The sequence below is a fragment of the Hyperolius riggenbachi genome, chromosome 10 (assembly GCF_040937935.1).
Source record: "Hyperolius riggenbachi isolate aHypRig1 chromosome 10, aHypRig1.pri, whole genome shotgun sequence".
Classification (NCBI taxonomy): Eukaryota; Metazoa; Chordata; class Amphibia; order Anura; family Hyperoliidae; genus Hyperolius; species Hyperolius riggenbachi.
Window position 1 is genome coordinate 262,113,521 of NC_090655.1, and position 25,134 is coordinate 262,138,654.

The window sequence follows — 25,134 nt, forward strand, 5'->3', positions numbered from 1 at the left end:
AGATTGCTGCACCAATCACTAGAGCTGCCCAACAGGGACTCTGACCAGGAGGTAGTGACAACCTCAGAGCTGCAATAACCAGCAGTGTGTACAGATTGCTGCACAAATCACTAGCGCTGCCCAACAGAGACTCTGACCAGGAGGGAGTGACACCCTCATAGCTGCAATAACCATTAGTGTGTACAGATCACTGCACATATCACTAGAGCTGCCCAACAGAGACTCTGACCAGGAGGGAGTGACACCCTCATAGCTGCAATAACCAGCAGTGTGTACAGATTGCTGCACAAATCACTAGAGCTGCCCAACAGAGACTCTGACCAGGAGAGAGTGACACCCTCATAGTTGCAATAACCATTAGTGTGTACAGATTGCTGCACAAATCACTAGAGCTGCCCAACAGAGACTCTGACCAGGAGGGAGTGACACCCTCATAGCTGCAATAACCAGCAGTATGTACAGAGTGCTGCACAAATCACTAGAGCTGCCCAACAGAGACTCTGACCAGGAGAGAGTGACACCCTCATAGCTGCAATAACCATTAGTGTGTACAGATTGCTGCACAAATCACTAGAGCTGCCCAACAGAGACTCTGACCAGGAGGGAGTGACACCCTCATAGCTGCAATAACCAGCAGTATGTACAGAGTGCTGCACAAATCACTACAGCTGCCCAACAGAGACTCTGACCAGGAGGGAGTGACACCCTCATAGCTGCAATAACCAGCAGTGTGTACAGATCGCTGCACAAATCACTAGAGCTGCCCGACAGAGACTCTGACCAGGAGGAGACACTACATCTCCCAGTATGCACCAGCAGCTGGGGACACTACATCTCCCAGTATGCACCAGCAGCTGGGGACACTACATCTCCCAGCATCCACCAGCAGCCAGGGACACTACATCTCCCAGCATCCACCAACAGCTAGGGCACTACATCTCCCAGCATGGACCACCAGCCGGGGACACTACATTTCCCAGTATGCACCAGCAGCTGGGGACACTACATCTCCCAGCATCCACCAGCAGCCAGGGACACTACATCTCCCAGCATGCACCAGCAGCTGGGGACACTACATCTCCCAGCATCCACCAGCAGCCAGGGACACTACATCTCCCAGCATGCACCAGCAGCTGAGGACACTACATTTCCCAGCATGCACCAGCAGCTGGGGACACTACATTTCCCAGCATGCACCAGCAGCCAGGGACACTACATCTCCCAGCATGCACCATCAGCCGGGGACACTACATCTCCCAGCATGCACTACATCTCCCAGCATTCACCAACAGCCGGAGACACTACATCTCTTAGCATTCCCCATCAGCTGGGGACGATACACGTCCCAACATGCACCAGCAGCTGGGGACACTACATCCCCCAGCATGCACCAGCAGCTGGAGACACTACATCTCCCAGCATGCACCAGCACTTATTTATATTTGAAATATTTTTTTTCTATGAGGTGTTCAGGTTGCTTTAACTGCATTTAAAATCCAATTTTCTTATTGTAAGTATTGATTTTCTCAAAAACTGCAAAGGCTTTTTATTTTTTTCCCCCAATTTTTTCACTACTCCCCTTAAAGAGGAACTGCAATAAAAAACAACAATTATTAAAAAAACATTTTTTACAATATCACTTTATTTATCATTAAGTCAGTATTCAGCCCTCAAGAAAATGGATTCCCTGCAAAAGGAGCATTCAGGGACTTAGTTGTGGACGATTTACAGATGAGTAACACCAAAATCAGAGGTTGGCGCTCACAATGCCACCTACCCCCCAACTTTTCCTTAATAAATATTTCCCCTTTAAGATGCAAACTATATATAGGTCAATGGTTATATACACAATGTCACTTATGTAGTTGTTTCCAGGATTAGACCTGAATAGAACAAGCTGCAGCCTAAACCAATTCCAATTCCGGCATCAACAGTCTGTATATACTAGATGGTCCAATTACAGTCTGTAGCTCAATCACAAATCACACTTCTTAGATTGCTGACAGGTTATATATCCAGAAAACAAGGCCCGTCACCACACCTCTGTGAGATACACTCACCAGATGCTTAGACCTGCTGATAGGTCAGATGGCGCTTTGGGACAGTCACAGGGTCGAAACATGTAAGGCGGGGCCTAACGCGGAAGAGACGGCAGGATACACGCGGCTACGGCGGGACCCAGGACGCTAGAGGAGGACAGAGCTGACTGAGCGCGCGGCGGTCGGAAGTCCACCATAGGCGAAGGAAGACCCAAGCCAGCCGGCCATCTAGGCAGGGGAGAGCTCGCAGGATAAATTACTCTGTGCTGAGATGTTGCTGTGGAAATTGTAAGTGCAATTGATTTCAAAAGTTTTATTTAAAGTGACAGTATTACGCTATGTGGAGCATTTTTTTTGAGGTTCATTGAGGTGGACACAGAGCTCACTGGATTTCCTGGTGTCTGTTGGATTTTGCCAGAGGGGTGAGGGATGACCCTGTGACTGTCCCAAAGCGCCATCTGACCTATCAGCAGGTCTAAGCATCTGGTGAGTGTATCTCACAGAGGTGTGGTGACGGGCCTTGTTTTCTGGATATATAACCTGTCAGCAATCTAAGAAGTGTGATTTGTGATTGAGCTACAGACTGTAATTGGACCATCTAGTATATACAGACTGTTGATATTGGAATTGGTTTAGGCTGCAGCTTGTTCTATTCAGGTCTAATCCTGGAAACAACTACATAAGTGACATTGTGTATATAACCATTGACCTATATATATTTTGCCTCTTAAAGGGGAAATATTTATTAAGGAAAAGTTGGGGGGTAGGTGGCATTGTGAGCGCCAACCTCTGATTTTGGTGTTAATTACAATTGGAAACAGAGGGGCGAGCCAGTGCGGGTTGACATTTTTTTCCAGTCAGCGCGAAGTGTTTATTTTTGATTTACAGATGATACCAGAGCTGAAATGTTCCTCTTATCAGATGGTAGCTCAGGATGTGCTGGTGCAGAAAGGTATGGTAATAAGACTAGCAGACGAATGGGAATGGGTTGTTATTCTTAGTAAAGAATAGTATGAGGCTGAATTAACACATTTGGGCCAGTATAAAGTAACGTATACCAAATTTAAAGGCGATCCAACAAGACAATATTTGGGAGAACTACAAAAGCTGCTGAAGATGGGGCTTGACAAAGCATTTATTAAGGATGAGCAATTTATATATCTGATACATTTGGCCTCTTAGGTTACCTATAATATATCAGATCCCAAAGATTCACAAAAACAAAGAATACCCAAAGGGCAATAGTGATGTAGCGAACATCAAATTTTCGGTTAGCAAACTTTGAACTGGAATTACCGCAAAAAGTTTGCAAGCAGGTGTATCTGGAGAACTGCCATAGACTTCAATGGGTAGGTGAATTTGAAAACCTATAGGGACTGTTTCTGGCCACAAAAGTGATGGAAAAGTTGTTTCAAGGGGCCTAACACCTAGACGCGGGCATGCCGGAGGGGGATCCATGCCAAATGTCCCACAAAAATTATGGAGATGACGTGTTTTAATCTCTAAAGGGCAGAAATAACATTACATTCTTAAATTTGTAGAATTAAGTGCTTTAAAACATCGGGTGTGTGTACACGGTGATAAGGTAGTGTAAGGGTTAGGCCTGGTTCACACTGACAGCTGAAACGCCGCGTTTAACGCACCACAAACAACTGCAGAGTGCTTTAGTGATAACTTCAGGTGAGGAAATCATTGTTTTTGCTAGTTAACACCTCCAGAACATAAATGTTAGTCCTCTGGGCAGCAATCTTTGTGTAGTGGTGTGTAGTGTTTGTGCGCACAATCCTGGGAGTGCAGGCGATCGCGGTTTTCCAGCCTCTATGGTCAGGCTGAGGTAGTTCATTGACAGTCAAGTGACCAAAAAAACACTGATTGCACTGAGGCCTTATACAGGGAGCAGTACTGGATACTAGATGCCAGTAGTGGTGGTGAAGGGTTGTTGGGTTTTAGTCAGTGCAGTTCTAGGACCAGCAGACTTGTCTCCAACAGCTAACTTATGCACTGGACACAGAACAGCAATACAATAGCAATAAAAACAATGTACCAGCCCTAAGAAGGGCTTAGCTGTGCAGGACAATGTGGTAGCAGCAAGAATCTGCACTGAGGACACAGAACACAGGTGTACCTAATACTCTCCCTGTCAGCAGCACGCTCTCCATGATCTGCCTAGCTCAGAAGCCAAACACAGACTGCAAAATGGCTGCTGTGCTGCATTCTGATAAGTGGGGGTGGTTCGGGTATGAGGGATAGCTGAGTGGCTGTCATGTGTCTGGGGGGAGGGTTAGATTTTTGGCTCCATTATAATGTATAGGGGGGTAGGTTAAACATCCAAGTTTTCTCCTGCTAATGCAAATGCGAACACCCATTTTTCGCCGCAAACTATTCGCCAGGTAGTACAGTTCGGACCTCCTCTACTGGGCAACAGAGAAGGTGAAGCAGGTGGGAGTGTCACCCCTGTAGGGGATGTGAGAAAGTGAGAGGAGAGGAGGTGAAGCAGGTGGGGGTGTCACCCCTGTAGGGGAAGTGAGAGGAGAGGAGGTGAAGCAGGTGGGGGTGTCACTCCTGTAGGGGATGTGAGGAAGTGAGAGGAGAGGAGGTGAAGCTGGTGGGGGTGTCACCCCTGTAGGGGATGTGAGGAAGTGAGAGGAGAGAAGGTGAAGCAGGTGGGGGTGCCACCCCTGTAAGGGATGGGAGGAAGCGAGATGAGAGAAGGTGAAGCAGGTGAGGGTGTTACCCCTGTAGGGGATGTGAGGAAGCGAGAGGAGAGAAGGTGAAGCAGGTGGGGGTGTCACCCCTGTAGGGGATGTGAGGAAGCGAGATGAGAGAAGGTGAAGCAGGTGGGGGTGTCACCCCTGTAAGGGATGTGAGAAAGCAAGAGGAGAGAAGGTGAAGCAGGTGGGGGTGTCACCCCTGTAGGGGAAGTGAGAGGAGAGGAGGTGAAGCAGGTGGGGGTGTCACTCCTGTAGGGGATGTAAGGAAGTGAGAGGAGAGGAGGTGAAGCAGGTGGGGGTGTCACTCCTGTAGGGGATGTGAGGAAGTGAGAGGAGAGGAGGTGAAGCAGGTGGGGGTGTCACCTCTGTAGGGGATGTGAGGAAGTGAGAGGAGAGGAGGTGAAGCCGGTGGGGGTGTCACCCCTGTAGGGGATGTGAGGAAGCGAGATGAGAGAAGGTGAAGCAGGTGGGGGTGTCACTCCTGTAGGGAATGGGAGGAAGCGAGAGGAGAGAAGGTGAAGCAGGTGGGGGTGTCACCCCTGTAGGGGATGTGAGAGGAGAGGAGGTGCAGCAGGTGGAGATGTCACTCCTGTAGGGGATGTAAGGAAGTGAGAGGAGAGGAGGTGAAGCAGGGGGGGGGGGTGTCACTCCGGTAGGGGATGTGATGAAGCGAGAGGAGAGAAGGTGAAGCAGGTGGGGGTGTCATCCCTGTAAGGTGATGTGAGGAAGTTAGAGGAGAGAAGGTGAAGCAGGTGGGGGTTTCACCTCTGTAGGGGATGTGAGGAAGTGAGAGGAGAGAAGGTGAAGCAGGTTGGGGTGTCACCCCTGTAGGGGATGTGAGGAAGTGAGGAGAGAAGGTGAAGCAGGTGGGGGTGTCACCCCTGTAGGGGATGTGAGGAAGCGAGATGAGAGAAGATGAAGCAGGGGGGGATTTGAGGAAGTGAGAGGAGCAGGTGGAGGTGGAGGTGTCACCCCTGCAGGGGATTTGAGGAAGTTAGAAAAGAGAAGGTGAAGCAGGTGGGGGTGTCACCCCTGTAGGGGATGTGAGGAAGCTGGGAAAGGGTTTACAATCAGGGATTTTATATGCTATAATGGTAGAAATGTGTTGTAGTTACTGTGGTGATCGGGTGGGTTGCTGTATGTGGGCGGGAGTGTAGGTTGCGGTATGTGGGCGGGACCACCAGGCCATTGAGAAGACATATAGGGGAACGCATGTGTAACATCAGGTGTGGTCTGGTGGGACATTGTGTTTCTCATTTCAAAGCAGCCGAAATCTGTGACCCGGGTTGTTCTCTCTGTGGATTACAGAAAGTAAGATGCCCGAGGGGTGGGAAATGTGGTCAGCCCTAAATGCCTGAATCATCGATCTGATGTGCTATTTGAATAACGAGTAAAGGTTGCCTTGTTTATATGCAGGGGAATAGGTAGTAGGGAATAGTATGGGTTTTAATGGTTGTATTTTTTTTTATTAAAGTGTAGATTGCAGTGAAATATGCATCTATTTTCAGGTGAATGTTAAATATAACTTTGCATGCAAACTCTCTCTCACTGGTGAGCGCGCAGTGTAGGGTCTGAAGTAGGCAGCGTCGAGGTGATTTGCTGGAGGGGGGAGGGGAGAGCGAGAGGGAATAAGAACAGCCAGTTCCATAGGGGGGCGTGCCCCTGATGAGTCACTCTAGGTGGCAAAACATGTAGGGAGGAGCTTCTGTGCGGAGCTAAGAGGTGACGGCATGGAGCAGCGCAGTTCAGGCATCTTGGCATTGCAGCGAATGATGGTAGCCAGTCCAGCAGCCCACCAGCGGGGGAGAGACCAATAAAACACACGCTGATTTTAGCTTCTTTTAAATGTGAGTGCAAATCTTTGACTTTTAATAAGTTGTCTAACGTTGTTTCACTATGGCGAGTGTACGGTTTATACTTTGAGGTGATTGGTCCATGGAACCCCAGAGGGAGAGTGAAGAGGCGTTCAGCATACAGGCAGAGGAGCAGCCTTTTGATCGCTACTTAAAGTACTGCAGATCCCTATAACCTAATATAACCCCTATAGGGGGTCACTTCTAATGGTGAGTTGTCCATCATCGGGGTGTGGTGGGAGCACTCAGTGGTAGTCTAAGGAAGACATTGCTCGAATGAGGTGTTATAGGTGCATGGAGGACTGTACACAGGGCTGGATTTACCATAAGGCAAAGTAGGCACGTGCCTACAGACACATGATGATGGAAAGGCGGCTCACTCCTCTCCCCGAGTGCCTCCCTCCCTCATTCCCTTTGCAGAGCCCTGATGAGAGTGTACATGAGCGTTTACTCACCCTGCTCTCAGCATTACACTGACCAGATCTCCCTTCAGTCAGGGGAACCTCTAGCTGCTTAATACTGAGGGTATCTCTGGCTACCTAATACTGGGGGGCACCTCTAGCTGCTTAATACTGAGGATAACTCTAGCTACCTAATACTGGGGGGCACCTCTAGCTGCTTAATACTGAGGGTACCTCTGGCTACCTAATACTGGGGGGCACCTCTAGCTGCTTAATACTGAGGATATCTCTGGCTACCTAATACTGGGGGGCACCTCTAGCTGCTTAATACTGAGGGTACCTCTGGCTACCTAATACTGGGGGGCACCTCTAGCTGCTTAATACTGAGGATATCTCTGGCTACCTAATACTTGGGGGGCACCTCTAGCTACTTAATACTGAGGGTACCTCTGGCTACCTAATACTGGGGGGCACTTCTAGCTGCCTAATACTGAGGATATCTCTGGCTACCTAATACTGGGGGGCACCTCTAGCTGCTTAATACTGAGGGTACCTCTGGCTACCTAATACTGGGGGGCACCTCTAGCTGCTTAATACTGAGGATATCTCTGGCTACCTAATACTGGGGGGCACCTCTAGCTGCTTAATACTGAGGGTACCTCTGGCTACCTAATACTGGGGGGCACCTCTAGCTGCTTAATACTGAGGGTACCTCTGGCTACCTAATACTGGGGGGCACTTCTAGCTGCCTAATACTGAGGATATCTCTGGCTACCTAATACTTGGGGCACCTCTAGCTGCTCAATACTGAGGATATCTCTGGCTACCTAATACTGGAGGGCACCTCTAGCTGCTTAATACTGAGGATATCTCTGGCTACCTAATACTTGGGGGCACCTCTAGCTGCTTAATACTGAGGATATATCTGGCTACCTAATACTTGGGGGGCACCTCTAGCTGCTTAATACTGAGGGTACCTCTGGCTACCTAATACTGGGGGGCACCTCTAGCTGCTTAATACTGAGGATATCTCTGGCTACCTAATACTTGGGGGCACCTCTAGCTGCTTAATACTGAGGATATCTCTGGCTACCTAATACTTGGGGGCACCTCTAGCTGCTTAATACTGAGGATATCTCTGGCTACCTAATACTTGGGGCACCTCTAGCTGCTTAATACTGAGGATATCTCTGGCTACCTAATACTTGGGGGCACCTCTAGCTGCTTAATACTGAGGATACCTCTGGCTACCTAATGCTAAGGGGGCACCTCTAGCTGCTTAATACTGAGGATACCTCTAGCTACCTAATACTTGGGGGGCACCTCTAGCTGCTTAATACTGAGGATACCTCTGGCTACCTAATACTTGGGGGCACCTCTAGCTGCTTAATACTGAGGGTACCTCTGGCTACCTAATACTTGGGGGCACCTCTAGCTGCTTAATACTGAGGATATATCTGGCTACCTAATACTTGGGGCACCTCTAGCTGCTTAATACTGAGGATATATCTGGCTACCTAATACTTGGGGGCACCTCTAGCTGCTTAATACTGAGGGTACCTCTGGCTACCTAATACTTGGGGGCACCTCTAGCTGCTTAATACTGAGGATATATCTGGCTACCTAATACTTGGGGCACCTCTAGCTGCTTAATACTGAGGATATATCTGGCTACCTAATACTTGGGGGCACCTCTAGCTGCTTAATACTGAGGGTACCTCTGACTACCTAATACTTGGGGGAACCTCTAGCTGCTTAATACTGAGGATATCTCTGCCTACCTAATACTGGGGGGCACCTCTAGCTGCTTAATACTGAGGATATCTCTGGCTACCTAATACTTGGGGGAACCTCTAGCTGCTTAATACTGAGGGTACCTCTGGCTACCTAATACTTGGGGGCACCTCTAGCTGCTTAATACTGAGGATACCTCTGGCTACCTAATACTGGGGGGCACCTCTAGCTACTTAATACTGAGGATATCTCTGGCTACCTAATACTGGGGGGAACCTCTAGCTACTTAATACTGAGGGTACCTCTGGCTACCTAATACTTGGGGGAACCTCTAGCTGCTTAATACTGAGGGTACCTCTGGCTACCTAATACTTGGGGGCACCTCTAGCTGCTTAATACTGAGGATATCTCTGGCTACCTAATACTTGGGGGCACCTCTAGCTACTTAATACTGAGGATATCTCTGGCTACCTAATACTTGGGGGGCACCTCTAGCTGCTTAATACTGAGGATACCTCTGGCTACCTAATGCTAAGGGGGCACCTCTAGCTGCTTAATACTGAGGATACCTCTGGCTACCTAATACTTGGGGGCAGCTGTGTGACTGGTAAGGATAGTATGGGATAGGTAACAGCTGGGACAGCCAGCACACTTGCGGTGCGGTTCGGCAGGGGTTTAGAGGTCCATGTAGAGAGAAGTCTAAGGTGCCAGGACATCTGTGCCTATAGGCTCCTGTGAGGTAAATCCAGGACTGACTGTACAGGTGAAGGAGATTGCACTTATACATTGTGGTCTCTGTGGAAAGCACAGACTGCGTAGCACTGATTGTATTGTATATATTATTCTAAAGTGCAGGGCACAAGTTATTTATAGGACCTTTGAGTGCTTATTGCCTCTTGCCCCATAGTTTGAGTGACTGATTGCATGGTACAGTGCAACATTGGAATTAAAGTGCTAGGCGCATAGTTTTCCTGTAGTTATTATAGATCTAGGTTTTTATTTTAAATACTGTACCTCATTATTTTATTTTGTGCAAAAAAGTATTATGCTGTGTGTGAAACTGCCATCAGGCTCCCAGCAACCAGCACCCACCATTATCCACCCCCGCACCGGTACGTGTTTAGTCTCTTATGGACTGTGAAGTGATGATGTAACGCAGAGCCCACTTGTCTGCACATTGCCAAATAAAGGAAGTTGTACCGCAGTGCCGACCATCCTCTTTCCTTTCATTCCTAACGATAATTGTTCCTCCCCTCAGAATTCTCTAACAGGAAGTGATGATGTTTCTCTATTTGCAGGGCGGAGTCCCGGCATCAGGAACCTCTCAGAGACTCGTCTCTCTGTATCCACAGACTGTACAACGCATGATGATGTCACTGGACAAGAGTCTCCTGCAGATATCCTGGTGACCCTAAATATTCCCCCAGACTCCCCTCACCTGTCTAACCCTGAGGGGCCTCATACCCAGCACAGCTCTCCCCCTGCTGGAGGGTCTCATTCCTGTTCCACTTGTGGGAAATGTTTTGTTCGGAACTCACATCGTGTTAATCATGAGAGATCGCACACTGGAGAGAAGCCCTATTCATGTGCTGAGTGTGGGAAATGTTTTGAGCGGAAAGGACACCTTGTCATACATGAGAGATCTCACACTGGTGAGAAGCCCTATTCATGTGATGAGTGTGGGAAATGTTTTGCTCGGAAATCACATCTTGTCACACATGAGAGATCTCACACTGGTGAGAAGCCCTATTCATGTGCTGAGTGTGGGAAATGTTTTGTTCGGAAATCACATCTTGTCAGACATGAGAGATCTCACACTGGTGAGAAGCCCTATTCATGTGCTGTGTGTGGGAAATGTTTTGGTCTGAAATCATATTTTGACAGTCATGAGAGATCCCACACTGGTGAGAAGCCATATTCATGTACTGAGTGTGGGAAATGGTTTGATTGGAAATCGGCTCTTATCAAGCATGAGATATCCCACACTGGAGAGAAGCCCTATTCATGTGCTGTGTGTGGGAAAGGTTTTGTTCGGAAATCATATCTTGTCATACATGAGAGATCCCACACTGGTGAGAAGCCCTATTCATGTGCTGTCTGTGGGAAATGTTTTGTTCGGAAAACATATCTTGTCAGTCATGAGAGATCTCACACTGGTGAGAAACCCTATTTATGTGCTGAATGTGGGAAATGTTTTGGGAGTAAACCACTACTTGTCATACATGAGAGGACGCACACTGGTGAGAAGCCCTATTCATGTGCTGAGTGTGGGAAATGTTTTAGACAGAAACCAGAGCTTGTCATTCATAAGAGATCCCACACTGGTGAGAAGCCCTATTCATGTGCTGAGTGTGGGAAATGTTTTGGGCGTAAATCCCATCTTGATAGACACAAGAGATCTCACACTGGTGAGAAACCCTACTTATGTGTTGAATGTGGGAAATGTTTTGAGGAAAAATTCCACCTTGTCACACATGAGAGATCTCACACTGGTGAGAAGCCCTATTCATGTGCTGAGTGTGGGAAATGTTTTGGGCGTAAATCCCATCTTGATATACACAAGAAATCTCACACTGGTGAGAAACCCTACTTATGTGTTGAATGTGGGAAATGTTTTAGTAGTCAATCGTGCCTTGTCAGACATGTGAGATCTCACACTGGTGAGAAGCCCTATTCATGTGCTGAGTGTGGAAAATGTTTTATAGAGAAAGGAAAGCTTGTCAGACATAAGAGATCTCACACTGGTGAGTAACTTTATGAATGTGCTGAGTGTGGGAAATGTTTGGGAATAAATCATACCTTGGCATTCAAAACAGATCTCATACTGGTGAGAAGCCCTTATTTATGTTCTGTGTGTGGGAAATGTTACTGGAATTATACACTGCTTATCAGACATGTTTTTATTTTTGTGTTTTTCAATGTATTTTAAGGTGTAGAAAAAAAATGTTCAACTTATTCATTCTTTTTGCACACTGTATGCAAAACACATGCATTTTTCATTTTGTTAACTCTTTAATCATAAATATTGACAATTTCCCTACTACAAGTTATTCCCCCTTAAAACCACAGCAATTTTCACATCATGCGCCTCCCATTCATTTGCCAATAACTTTATCGCTACTTATCACATTGAAATTATCTATATATTATTTTTTTGCGGTGCAGAGTCACTGGAGAATATATTATTTTTTTTTTTGTGAGATAAACTAGGCTTTCTTTGGGCAGTACATTTTGCTATGTATTATTTAATTTTTATGCATTTTACCAAGAAGATGACAATAAAATTTGAAAATATTAATAGTTTCTCAATTTTCAGCCGTTACAGTTTAAAAATAAAATGTGCTATTGTAGATAAAAAAAACCCTTCTTCTCCATTGGTCCCGGTTAATACAACATTTAAATTATGGCCCAAGTACAATGTATGGTGATGTATTTTATATGGAAATAAAGGTGTATACTTTATCAATAATTACAAGTCTCTATTTACAAAAATAACAGTAATATACCTTCATGACATACATACTAAAAAAGTAAGGTAACTGTTTATGTATTTTTTTTAATTATGTAATTTTATTTTTGCAATTATGGGGTAGGGGGGTAAAGGGGTGTGTGGGTGTATTTTTACTTTTTGACATCAAAATGGCACTGTAAACAGTATACGGGAACTAACAAGTGTAATTGTTTACACTTTGTGAATGAAAGCCGACATCTCACTGACGGTAGCTTTCATTCAACACAGGCACTATGATAGTGTTTGGGAACAGCTGTTTCCCATTCACCGATCCCGGAACGGCAGGATTGCGACGAAGGCTAACAGGAGCGGCGCAGCATTTGTGAACGATGGCAGGAAGAAACAAATATGTTATCTATGCTCCTCAAGTGAAGTACACAGGGGCGTAGATACAGTATACATAGCAGGGATCCGGAAGTGGTTAACTTCTTTAGGACCTTGCTGATTGAAATCTATGCCGTTTTGATGGCTACCTGACTGCCAGGGCGTAGATTTCAATCAACCGACGCCGCACGTTCTTGACGCTTTCGTCGCTCCCGACGATTTCGCCACTATCTCCCCACCGCAGCTAACTCTCTCTCATCTGTGTCTAACGGCAGAGCCCTGTGACCGGGTCAGTCTTTCAATGTAAGCCGCTCCCATTGGCTTACATTAATAGGCAGGGTCAGGAGCCAATGAAAGCGGCTCCTGACCGGCTCACAGTAACTCTGCCATCATAGAGACGGCAGAGTGGGTGGCCCAGGTTCCCGACGTGCAGCGATGATGGCGATTGCGATGGGTATGTGCGGCGATTCGTCGGTATTCGCCGAGATTCCGCCTTTTCTTGTACCAGCGGTCTCTGGTCCTTAACCACTTGAGGACCTAGGGCTTTCTACCCCTTAAGGACCGGCCACTTTTTTTCCATTCAGACCACTGCAGCTTTCACGGTTTATTGCTCGCTCATACAACCTACCACCTAAATGAATTTTGGCTCCTTTTCTTGTCACTAATAAAGCTTTCTTTTGGTGCTATTTCATTGCTCCTGCGATTTTTACTTTTTATTATATTCATCAAAAAAGACATGAATTTTGGCAAAAAAATGATTTTTTTTAACTTTCTGTGCTGACAGTTTTCAAATAAAGTAAAATTTATGTATACATGCAGCGCGAAAAATGTGGACAAACATGTTTTTGATAAAAAAAAACGCATTCAGTGTATATTTATTGGTTTGGGTAAAAGTTATATCGTTTACAAACTATGGTGCAAAAAGTGAATTTTCCCATTTTCAAGCATCTATGACTTTTCTGACCCCCTGTCATGTTTCATGAGGGGCTAGAATTCTAGGATAGTATAAATACCCCCCAAATGACCCCATTTTGGAAAGAAGACATCCCAAAGTATTCACTGAGAGGCATAGTGAGTTCATAGAAGATATTATTTTTTGTCACAAGTAAGCGGAAAATGACACTTTGTGAAAAAAAAAAAAAAAAAAAAAGTTTCCATTTCTTCTAACTTGCGACAAAAAAAAATGAAATCTGCCACGGACTCACCATGCCCCTCTCTGAATACCTTGAAGGGTCTACTTTCCAAAATGGGGTCATTTGTGGGGTGTGTTTACTGTCCTGACATTTTGGGGGGTGCTAAATTGTAAGCACCCCTGTAAAGCCTAAAGGTGCTCATTGGACTTTGGACCCCTTAGCGCAGTTAGGCTGCAAAAAAGTGCCACACATGTGGTATTGCCGTACTCAGGAGAAGTAGTATAATGTGTTTTGGGGTGTATTTTTACACATACCCATGCTGGGTGGGAGAAATATCTCTGTAAATGACAATTTGTTAATTTTTTTTACACACAATTGTCCATTTACAGAGATCTTTCTCCCACTCAGCATGGGTATGTGTAAAAATACACCCCAAAACACATTATACTACTTCTCCTGAGTACGGCGGTACCACATGGATGGCACTTTTTTGCACCCTAACTGCGCTAAAGGGCCCAAAGTCCAATGAGTACCTTTAGGATTTCACAGGTCATTTTGAGAAATTTCGTTTCAAGACTACTCCTCACGGTTTAGGGCCCCTAAAATGCCAGGACAGTATAGGAACCCCACAAATGACCCCATTTTAGAAAGAAGACACCCCAAGGTATTCCGTTAGTAGTACGGTGAGTTCATAGAAGATTTTATTTTTTGTCACAAGTTAGCGGAAAATGACACTTTGTGAAAAAACACAATTAAAATCAATTTCCGCTAACTTGTGACAAAAAATAAAATCTTCTATGAACTCGCCATACTACTAACGGAATACCTTGGGGTGTCTTCTTTCTAAAATGGGGTCATTTGTGGGGTTCCTATACTGCCCTGGCATTTTAGGGGCCCTAAACCGTGAGGAGTAGTCTTGAAACGAAATTTCTCAAAATGACCTGTGAAATCCTAAAGGTACTCATTGGACTTTGGGCTCTTTAGCGCAGTTAGGGTGCAAAAAAGTGCCACACATGTGGTATCACCGTACTTGGGAGAAGTAGTACAATGTGTTTTGGGGTGTATTTTTACACATACCCATGCTGGGTGGGAGAAACACCTCTGTAAATGACAATCTTTTGATTTTTTTACACACAATTGTCCATTTACAGCGGTATTTCTCCCACCCAGCATGGGTATGTGTAAAAATACACCCCAAAACACATTGTACTACTTCTCCCGAGTACGGCGATACCACATGTGTGGCACTTTTTTGCACCCTAACTGCGCTAAAGGGCCCAAAGTCCAATGAGTACCTTTAGGATTTCACAGGTCATTTTTGTTTCAAGACTACTCCTCACGGTTTAGGGCCCCTAAAATGCCAGGGCAGTATAGGAACCCCACTAATGACCCCATTTTAGAAAGAAGACACCCCAAGGTATTCCGTTAATACACCCCAAAACACATTATACTACTTCTCCTGAGTACGGCGATACCACATGTGTGACACTTTTTTGCAGCCTAGGTGCGCTAAGGGGCCCAACGTCCTAATCACAGGTCATTTTGAGGCATTTGTTTTCTAGACTACTCCTCACGGTTTAGGGCCCCTAAAATGCCAGGGCAGTATAGGAACCCCACAAGTGACCCCATTTTAGAAAGAAGACACCCCAAGGTATTCCGTTAGGTGTATGGCGAGTTCATAGAAGATTTTATTTTTTTGTCACAAGTTAGTGAAAAATGACACTTTGTGAAAAAAAAACAAAAATCAATTTCTGCTAACTTTTGACAAAAAATAAAATCTTCTATGAACTCGTCATACACCTAACAGAATACATTGGGGTGTCTTTTTTCTAAAATGGGGTCCGTTTCTGGGGTTCCTATACCGCCCTGGCATTTTACGGGCCCAAAACCGTGAGTAGTCTGGAAACCAAATGTCTCAAAATGACTGTTCAGGGGTATAAGCATCTGCAAATTTTGATGACAGGTGGTCTATGAGGGGGCGAATTTTGTGGAACCGGTCATATGCAGGGTGGCCTTGGTGACAGGAGGTGATTGATGGGTGTCTCAGGGGGTGGTTAGAGGGGAAAATAGATGCAATCAATGCACTGGGGAGGTGATCGGAAGGGGGTCTGAGGGGGATCCGAGGGTTTGGCCGAGTGATCAGGAGCCCACACGGGGCAAATTAGGGCCTGATCTGATGGGTAGGTGTGCTAGGGGGTGACAGGAGGTGATTGATGGGTGTCTCAAGGTGTGATTAGAGGGGGGAATAGATGCAAGCAATGCACTGGCGAGGTGATCAGGGCTGGGGCCTGAGGGCATTCTGAGGGTGTGGGCGGGTGATTGAGTGCCCTAGGGGCAGATAGGGGTCTAATCTGATAGGTAGCAGTGACAGGGGGTGATTGATGGGTAATTAGTGGGTGTTTAGGGTAGAGAACAGATATAAACACTGCCCTTGGGAGGTGATCTGACGTCGGATCTGCGGGCGAACTATTGGTGTGGGTGGGTGATCAGATTGCCCGCAAGGGGCAGGTTAGGGGCTGATTGATGAGTGGCAGTGACAGGGGGTGATTGATGGGTGGCAGTGCCAGGGGGTGATTGATGGGTGGCAGTGACAGGGGGTTATTGATGGGTGATTGACAGGTGATTGACAGGTGATCAGTGGGTTATTACAGGGAAGAACAGATGTAACTACTGCACTGGCGAATTGATAAGGGGGGGTCTGAGGGCAATCTGAGCGTGTAGGCGGGTGATTGGGTGCCCGCAAGGGGCAGATTAGGGTCTGATCTGATGGGTAACAGTGACAGGTGGTGATAGGGGGTGATTGATGGGTAATTAGTGGGTAATTAGTGGGTGTTTAGAGGAGAGAATAGATGTAAACACTGCGCTTGGGTGGTGATCTGATGTCGGATCTGCGGGCGATCTATTGGTGTGGGTGGGTGATCAGATTGCCCGCAAGGGGCAGGTTAGGGGCTGATTGATGGGTGGCAGTGACAGGGGGTGATTGATGGGTGGCAGTGACAGAGGGGGATTGATGGGTGATTGACAGGTGATCAGTGGGTTATTACAGGGAAGGACAGATGTAAATAATGCCCTGGCGAATTGATAAGGGGGGGGGGTCTTAGGGCAATCTGAGCGTGTAGGCGGGTGATTGGGTGCCTGCAAGGGGCAGATTAGGGTCTGATCTGATGGGTAACAGTGACAGGTGGTGATAGGGGGTGATTGATGGGTAATTAGTGGGTGTTTAGAGGAGATAATAGATGTAAACACTGCGTTTGGGTGGTGATCTGATGTCGGATCTGCGGGCGATCTATTGGTGTGGGTGGGTGATCAGATTGCCCGCAAGGGGCAGGTTAGGGGCTGATTGATGGGTGGCAGTGACAGGGGGTGATTGATGGGTGATTGACAGGTGATTGACAGGTGATTGACAGGTGATCAGGGGGGATAGATGCATACAGTACACAGGGGGGGGGGGTCTGGGGAGAATCTGAGGGGTGGGGGGGTGATCTGGAGGGGGCAGTGGGCAAGGGGGGAGATAAAAAAAAATAGCGTTGACAGATAGTGACAGGGAGTGATTGATGGGTGATTAGGGGGGTGATTGGGTGCAAACAGGGGTCTGGGGGGTGGGCAGGGGGGGGTCTGATGGGTGCTGTGGGCGATCTGGGGCAGGGGGGGGAGAAATCAGTGTGCTTGGGTGCAGACTAGGGTGGCTGCAGCCTGCCCTGGTGGTCCCTCGGACACTGGGACCACCAGGGCAGGAGGCAGCCTGTATAATACACTTTGTAAACATTACAAAGTGTATTATACACTTTGTATGCGGCGATCGCGGGGTTAACATCCCGCCGGCGCTTCCGTATAGCCGGCGGGATGTTGCAGCGGGCGAACGGTGACAGGCGCCGGCGGAGGATCGCGTCACGGATGACGCGATCGCTCCGCCCATGCCCTTAGAAGGACCGCCGCCTCTGTGGGTGAGCCGGTCCTTCAGGGCTCCACTTCCCGGCCGCCTCTGTGCGTTAGGCGGTTGGGAAGTGGTTAAGGGGGCAGATACTGATGGTACTTAAGTGGTTAAGGAAAATGCAAATAGAAACAAATGAAACATGTATAGAACACAATTGAAAAATGCAAACAAAGGAAAAATATGCTGAAACGCACATGGCAGGAAAATGATGCTTTGCTGTGAAGTGTGATGTGAAGTGTGACCCCAGCCTAAGGGAAATGGCTTGGTCATAAGTGTGATCCCAGCCTGAGGGTCCATAAACTGCGGTGACATAATGAGAAAAAATGGGTACGTAGTACTATGTTACAGCAGCAGTGGTGTCACAGTGGGCCCACCTGCTGTTTGTCTGGCTAACACTCCATCTGTGAGGCTGAATGAGCTAAACTGCGGTGACATAATGAGATAAACATCGGTACATCTAGTACTAACTCAATTTTTATATCTGCCATTGTAAGGGTAAATAAACTAGGTGCTTTATCTACATAAATGAGTCAGGATCTGCAGTCATATGCAGCCAGAGCTCTACTGAAGAATAAATAGAAGCAAAAAAAAAACCCACTTTTATGTCACTGATCACACACTCCTAATGAGAAGAGAGTGCTGAAAAGATAATGATTTGCTTTTGTTGGGAGCTAAATGAACCAGACTTTATGTCACATTGAGATGGCTGCTTTGTACAATTCAGAATCTGAATTTAAAGTGTAATTGTCAGGCATACAATCAAAAATCAATTCTTAATTTTTATCTGGTAAACAACTAATAAGGATGCTAACCAGGTAATCCAAAAGTTAAAATTACTATTACTTTTCTTGTTGATAAATTATCATTCCCCAGTTTACCTGACTCTTATTTGGTAATCACAAAATTTGGTACACAAAAAGGAAGTTGCAGGGCATGCTGGGTTGTCCTTCTCTACTTCCCGTCAGACTTAACTAATGCAGCCTGATTGGCTGAAGCCTCTTTCCCTCCTGTTTTCCCCTCCCACACCTCTGTTCCTCTCTGATTGGCCAATATTTCTCATGCTGAGACAATGCCCTTTCTATAGTGAAAGGCGGGCAATGCATACACAATCAGGCAGAGGAGAGTAAGGGAGGAAATTACATCAGGATTGGCTTCAAAATAACCACAGTTAAAATGGGAAATGCTAAGGATTTTTTCTTTTTTTTTTACTGTAGAAAAATCACTAAAATCAAAATGTGGACAGTGCAATACATGTGTTATGTAAGTAGAGCAAGTATTTATCTACTTATATATGCGTTTTTTTTCTGAGATAGTATGGCTCACAGCTCCTCTTTAACACCGTAAAGTGCAAATAAGAATGTTAGACTAGGAAATATATATATATATATATAACATTGTTATTTACCTGCTGTGAGCTGCAGATGTGGGAATATTAGACGCTCCCATTCATTCATCCAAACTGACCTGAGGAAAGGAGATTTACCTCTCACTGTGTCTTTGTTTTACAGGAATATGAACAAGTATGAGAACTACTCTTATTTGTTGTATCTGTTATTTATTGTGTGTATTATTAGCTGAGCCTTTACATGTGGTTAAAAGTGAGAAAGAAATGCCATAAAAATAGTCAGCTTAATCCATGTAACCCCCTTTCCTGAATAAATAGATCCCTATTTGTGCCCCTATAGATGGCTTTTGTGCCCCAGCTTGTTGCTGTGTAGCAGGAAGCTAGCTCAGTCAGAGGCATTGTGGGTATTTGTATTATTCTGTCAGCCCGGTGGGAAGGTATGGGGAGAATTAGCAGCGGAGGAGAGAGTATGGCTGCTTGTCACCGGAGATCTGGGCATGTGCAGAGAGATGCACCCCTCATCCATTACATTTCTTTTACAAATATCTTTATTGATGAAAGCATTAATCATTACAACTGTGCTAATGAATATTTACATTAAAGCCTTCAGAAAACCAAATATAATATTTTTAGTCATCGATAGTATAAATATATCATATAATATTTTTCCCAGTTGCGGTACATATGACAACATGCTTCATAAAACAACAGGTGATGACTGAACAAATAAACAATGTCAAGCATATGCATTCAAAGGGACATTCCGAATCCAGCAACCACTTCAAAGTATAGAAATTATCCACCACAAATCCTAAGGAGGTTCATTAGGGTACATCTTGGTAACACTCCAATCATCCCAATCTCCATGATATTTATATAAAGTGTTTGACATAGAATGATATATTACGTCCATGATTCTCAAGTCTTCCATTCTGGATAAAACTAAATTGAATGGGACAGTAGGTTTCTTCCAACTTCTCGCTATTGCCTAGAGAATAGAGCTTATGGTTACATAATATACTCTTCTCCATTTGCGTGAGACAGTGTGGTTAGGGGCAAATAATAAAGCTTGCGCAGGCGTCAAAGTAATATTATTGTTAGTAATGTTATTTAAACCTTCCAGCATTTTACCCCAAAGGCTCCCTATCTTAGGGCAGTCCCAAAATATATGAAGGATTGAGCCGTTCTCGGTGCATCCCCTAAAACAACAGGGTGATACATCTGGATAAATTTTATGTAAACAAACTGGAGTTCTATACCATCTAGTGATAAGTTTTAGAGCCGTGTCCTTAACCGCAGGTGTTTTAGTTGCTTTATGAAGATTATTGATAATAATATTCCATTCAGTGCATGTGAGGTTTTGTTGGAGATCCTGGTCCCAATCCGTCATATATTTAGTTTTTTGATCTGAAGAAACACTATTGATTGATGAATATATTCGTGAGATTTGCCCTGACCCTAGCTGTGGTGATAAAAATAAATTTTCATAATATGTAGCTTCAGCTAAACCTGAGGGGTTTGAGTTAGAGATAAATAAAATGCCGCAGTTGGCAATATTGAAGGTATTGAGTTCTGGGCAAGTCTTTACCAAACTATAACATTTCAAAAGATATACATTTTCTTCCCATCCAGAAGCGATTAGAAGTGGTATAACCATGTTGAATCCACCATGAAAAGGTAGAAGAGTCATAAAGTGCAGGTGTAAAATCAGGGTGTCCAATGAAAGAGAGCTTAGGGGGCTTATTAGAACATAGGTGGAACTGTTCCTTATATCTATGCCAGAGAGTCAAGTTGTCTCCAACTATGAGATTACATTTAGAAATTGTCTTCAAGTGGGTGTGTCCGAGGTAAATACTCACAGAGATATGTATTGGTAATACAGAAGTTCGCTCAAAGGCTATCCAAGGAGTCAGGTCATCTGCTCGTTGCCAAGATAACATCTGAGCGAATCTTACCGCCAAAAAATAATTCCAAAAGTTTGGAGCTCCTAAACCCCCATCCATAGTTCTTCTGTAAAGATATATATTCCTAAAACGAGCTGGTTTATTATTCCAGATAAAGGAATTAACTGCTTTCTGAAACTTCAGCATCAGCGTTTTACCAGGGCTTATTGGTAACGCTCTCATGATATAGAGGAGGCGGGGCAATATTACCATTTTGATTGCTGTGATTTTTCCCAACCACGAAATTTTATATGAGCTCCAATCCTTAAGCCATTTTTTAATATTTTGTAATAAAGGGGCATAATTAGCATTGACTAGACCCTCAAAATCAGGCAAAAGCTTAATCCCTAAGTAGGAAATCAGAGGCACCCACTTGAAGTCAAAATTAGCTTGATATAGCTTAATTACCTGTGTAGGCAAATTAACTGTCATAGCCTGTGACTTATTAACATTGATTTTGAGGCCTGAGATAGCCCCGAATTTCTCCAATAATGGAAGGAGAATTGGTAAAGAAGTGATTGGTTGGGTGAGAAACAGGGCATCATCAGCATAAAAACTAACTTTGATTTCCATATCATTTTTAAGGTAACCCTTTATGTCAGGGTTGTTCTGGATGGCCAAAGATAAAGGCTCTATGGCCATAGAGAACAACAAAGGAGACAGAGGGCACCCCTGCCTGGTGCCTCTTTCTATTTTTAAAGATTGTGAATGTATTCCAGGTAATCTAAGTTTTGCATATAGAGTATTATATAAAGCCAATATAGCATTAATAAAAGACCCAGAAATCCCCATCCTATACAATACCTTATGTAGGTATGACCATGCGACAGAATCAAACGCCTTGTGTAGGTCGAGGCTCAAAAGTAACAACCTATTATCATGCAGTTTGGCGTCTTGCAATATGTTACAAGCTAGTCTCGTATTGTCTGTTGTTTGGCGTTGTGGTATAAAGCCCGCCTGTGCAGGTGAAATCAAATGAGTAATAGCCTGAGACAGACGATTGGCCATGATCCTTGAAAAAATGTTGGTATCGTTATTAATTAATGATATGGGACGGTAATTTTGAGGAAGGGAGTGGTCTACATTAGGTTTAGGAATAAGAGTGACAAAGGCTTGGGTCAGTTCACTGGGGAATTTAATTCCCTCAAGGGCTTCATTATATAGGGTGTTAAGTTGTGGGATAAGAATATGATCAAATGTCTTAAAATACAGGCCTGTAAATCCATCAGGACCTGGAGCTTTGGCATTTTTCAGGGAGGAGATGGCCTGTGCTATCTCTTGATTAGTTATTTTACGATTTAAGGTTTCAAGTTGGTCCGAAGTTAGTTGGGGAATGGGTAAAGAGGATAGCCAATCGTCTGTCTCCGTAGCTGAGCTTCCTTGTGAAGCTTGAAAAAGCTTTTTATAAAACGAGTCAAATATTTCCATTACCTTACAAGGATTTGTCTCCAATGTGCCATGTTTGCTTCTTAGTTTGTAAGTATGAGGAGCTTTGTTTATCTGTTGCAGTTTCCTTGCAAACATGGCACTTGCGGAGTTTCCATGTAATAAAAATTTTGCTCTAGTAAACTTCAGCAATTTCTCAGTGTTATCTGAAAGAAGTGTATTTAAAGATTGACGTTTCTCTCTGATTTCTGCGAGAATAATAGGATCTGCATTAATAGTATGACATTTGTATAAATTATCTAATGCCCTTGTTAATTTTAAGACAGCCGAGAGTCTTTCTTTTTTCCGTCTAGATGAGAGTTGGATAAACTTACCCCGTATAAAAGCCTTATGTGCTGCCCATGTAGAGCTTGTTGAGGCTTCCCCGTTATTGTTGAATAAAAAATATTCTTCTAAAGCCTGTTGTATTTCACCCTTAATCTTAGAGTCCTGAAGTAAAAGCTCATTTAACCTCCAATTTTCTACAAGAAAAGGCATACCAAGGGATTTCAATTCTCCAGTAAGAATATGATGGTCTGACCAGGGACATGTGACCATAGTGGAAGCGCTAGCATTGGCTAACAATATTGGAGTAACCATAAAGTAATCTAGCCTTCCATACGTATCCTGTGGGTTAGAATAATATGTATACGACCTGTCTCCCATATTAAATGTACGCCAAAGATCAGTTAGCTGGCAGGTAAGCAAAGCAATGCATAATGTTCTAGGAAATACTCTGCTGCTTTCTGATGTTTTGCTTCTGTCTACTAATGCATTGCTGACACAGTTAAAATCCCCTGCAATTATCAGGTGGGAGGAGTGAAAGGCTTTCAGTTTTTTAAACACTTCAGCAAAAAATGAGGATTGTGGAGTATGGGGGGCATAAATATTGCATAATGTTACTTCTTTACCATCTATTAGAGTTTTAAGAATTATAAATCTACTATCTGGATCTCTAAATACCTTCTGGCATTCAAACTGGAGTCTATTTTTAATAAAGACAGCAACACCTCTGGTCTTTGATTCAAAAGTGGTACAATAAGCTCGATTGTAAGATTTATCGAAATAAGTTGGACAATTATTAGTGGAGAAATGAGTTTCTTGTAAAAACAAGAGGTCAGCCTGCAATAATTTATATTGCCTAAAGGCTTTCCTGCGTTTGTGTGGGGAGTTCATACCTTGAACATTATGACTAAGAATTTTAACCACCCTGGCGTTCTGATTAAATCGCCAGGGTGGCTGCGGGAGGGTTTTTTTTAGATAAAAAAAAACTATTTCATGCAGCCAACTGAAAGTTGGCTGCATGAAAGCCCACTAGAGGGCGCTCCGGAGGCGATCTTCCGATCGCCTCCGGCGGCAAGAGATAACACGGAAGGCCGCAATGAGCGGCCCTCCGTGTTTCGCTTCCCTCGTCGCCATGGCGACGAGCGGAGTGACGTCATTGACGTCAGCCGACGTCTTGACGTCAGCCGCCTCCGATCCAGCCCTTAGCGCTGGCCGGAACTGTTTGTTCCGGCTACGCTGGGCTCGGGCGGCTGGGGGGACCCTCTTTCGCCGCTGCACGCGGCGGATCGCCGCGCTGCAGCGGCGATCAGGCAGCACACGCGGCTGGCAAAGTGCCGGCTGCGTGTGCTGCTTTTTATTTGGTGCAAATCGGCCCAGCAGGGCCTGAGCTGCAGCCTCTGGCGGTGTTGGACGAGCTGAGCTCGTCCAGACCGCTCAGCAGGTTAAGTACCATATTCTTTAAAATAGGAGTGTGAGCAATAATAGATCAAGACCAGAGGCATTACAGTCCCTAGACATGTGAAGTGGTTGCTACGTAAGGTTGCTGGATCGGAATAGTTAACTTATAGTCCTAACAACAAAAATCACAGCTAATGAAACAATAAAGAAACCACATGGCGATGTGACCCATGATTGTAAAAAGCCAACTATAGCCAAACGTGGAGAAACCAAGATATTGATGTTCAGGGATCGTTCCCCACTTAATAAGAGGAGAAGAGTTCTGAACCTACAATGGTCACAAAGAAAAAGGTTGCGACCAAGGGGGGAGACACCTAGCCCGGGGTCGAGCCCAGAAGAACGCTATTTCAAATTTGAAGAATGGGCATGTCCAGTGAAACTGAAGGAGGCCTAAAAAATGAAGTGCTCTTAGAGGAAAAAAGAAAAGATATAAGCAAAAAAATCATAATCAGATGTTAAGTAGCTGTTCTCTTTTCACTCAGTCTCGGTTTCTTGAGTGATTGCTAGTTGCGGCATGGTGTTTCTGTTTTTCGCTTTACTGGGAGTCCTGATCGGCGAAAGAGCCCTAGCTTGTCTTTTCTGCGAAGAATGCAAAGGAGGCTGTAGTCCAAGTTTACACAAAAGCTTGAAACCGTCAGAAGGTGTTGTTGCAGTAAGATTAGTGCCATTTTGTGTCACGATGAGCTTGAATGGGATTCCCCACTTATATCGGATGTTAGCTTCAGAAAGGACTTTAGTGACCTGCTTCTTTTTTGCCTTTTTTCTAGGGTGACAGGGGCTAAGTCCTGATATATCTGGATTTTGTGCCCCTCGTATTCAATGCTTTGCTCTTGTCGTGCCTTTTGTAGTATTTGCTCCTTTATTAAAAAGTCTTTCATGCAGAGAACTACGTCTCGTGGTGGTAAATCTGGGCCTGGTTGCGGCCGGAGCGCTCTGTGGATTCTATCACAAATGAACCCCTCTGGTGAGATATCAGGGCGAAGAGAAGTAAAAATATTACTCACATGAGGCATCAATTCCTGGTAGGTTTCTGGGAGG

The 25,134-nt window shown here is 45.0% G+C and overlaps 1 protein-coding gene across 1 annotated transcript in view; it reads left to right on the forward strand.

The window, feature by feature from the left end:
* LOC137537148 (uncharacterized) overlaps positions 1-25,134 on the forward strand; it is a 205,310-nt gene that overhangs the window by 148,940 nt on the left and 31,236 nt on the right. Inside the window, exon 14 of the mRNA XM_068259273.1 lies at positions 10,037-11,482. Coding sequence (XP_068115374.1) covers positions 10,037-11,482 — 1,446 coding nt within the window. The remainder of the gene's footprint in view (positions 1-10,036; positions 11,483-25,134) is intronic.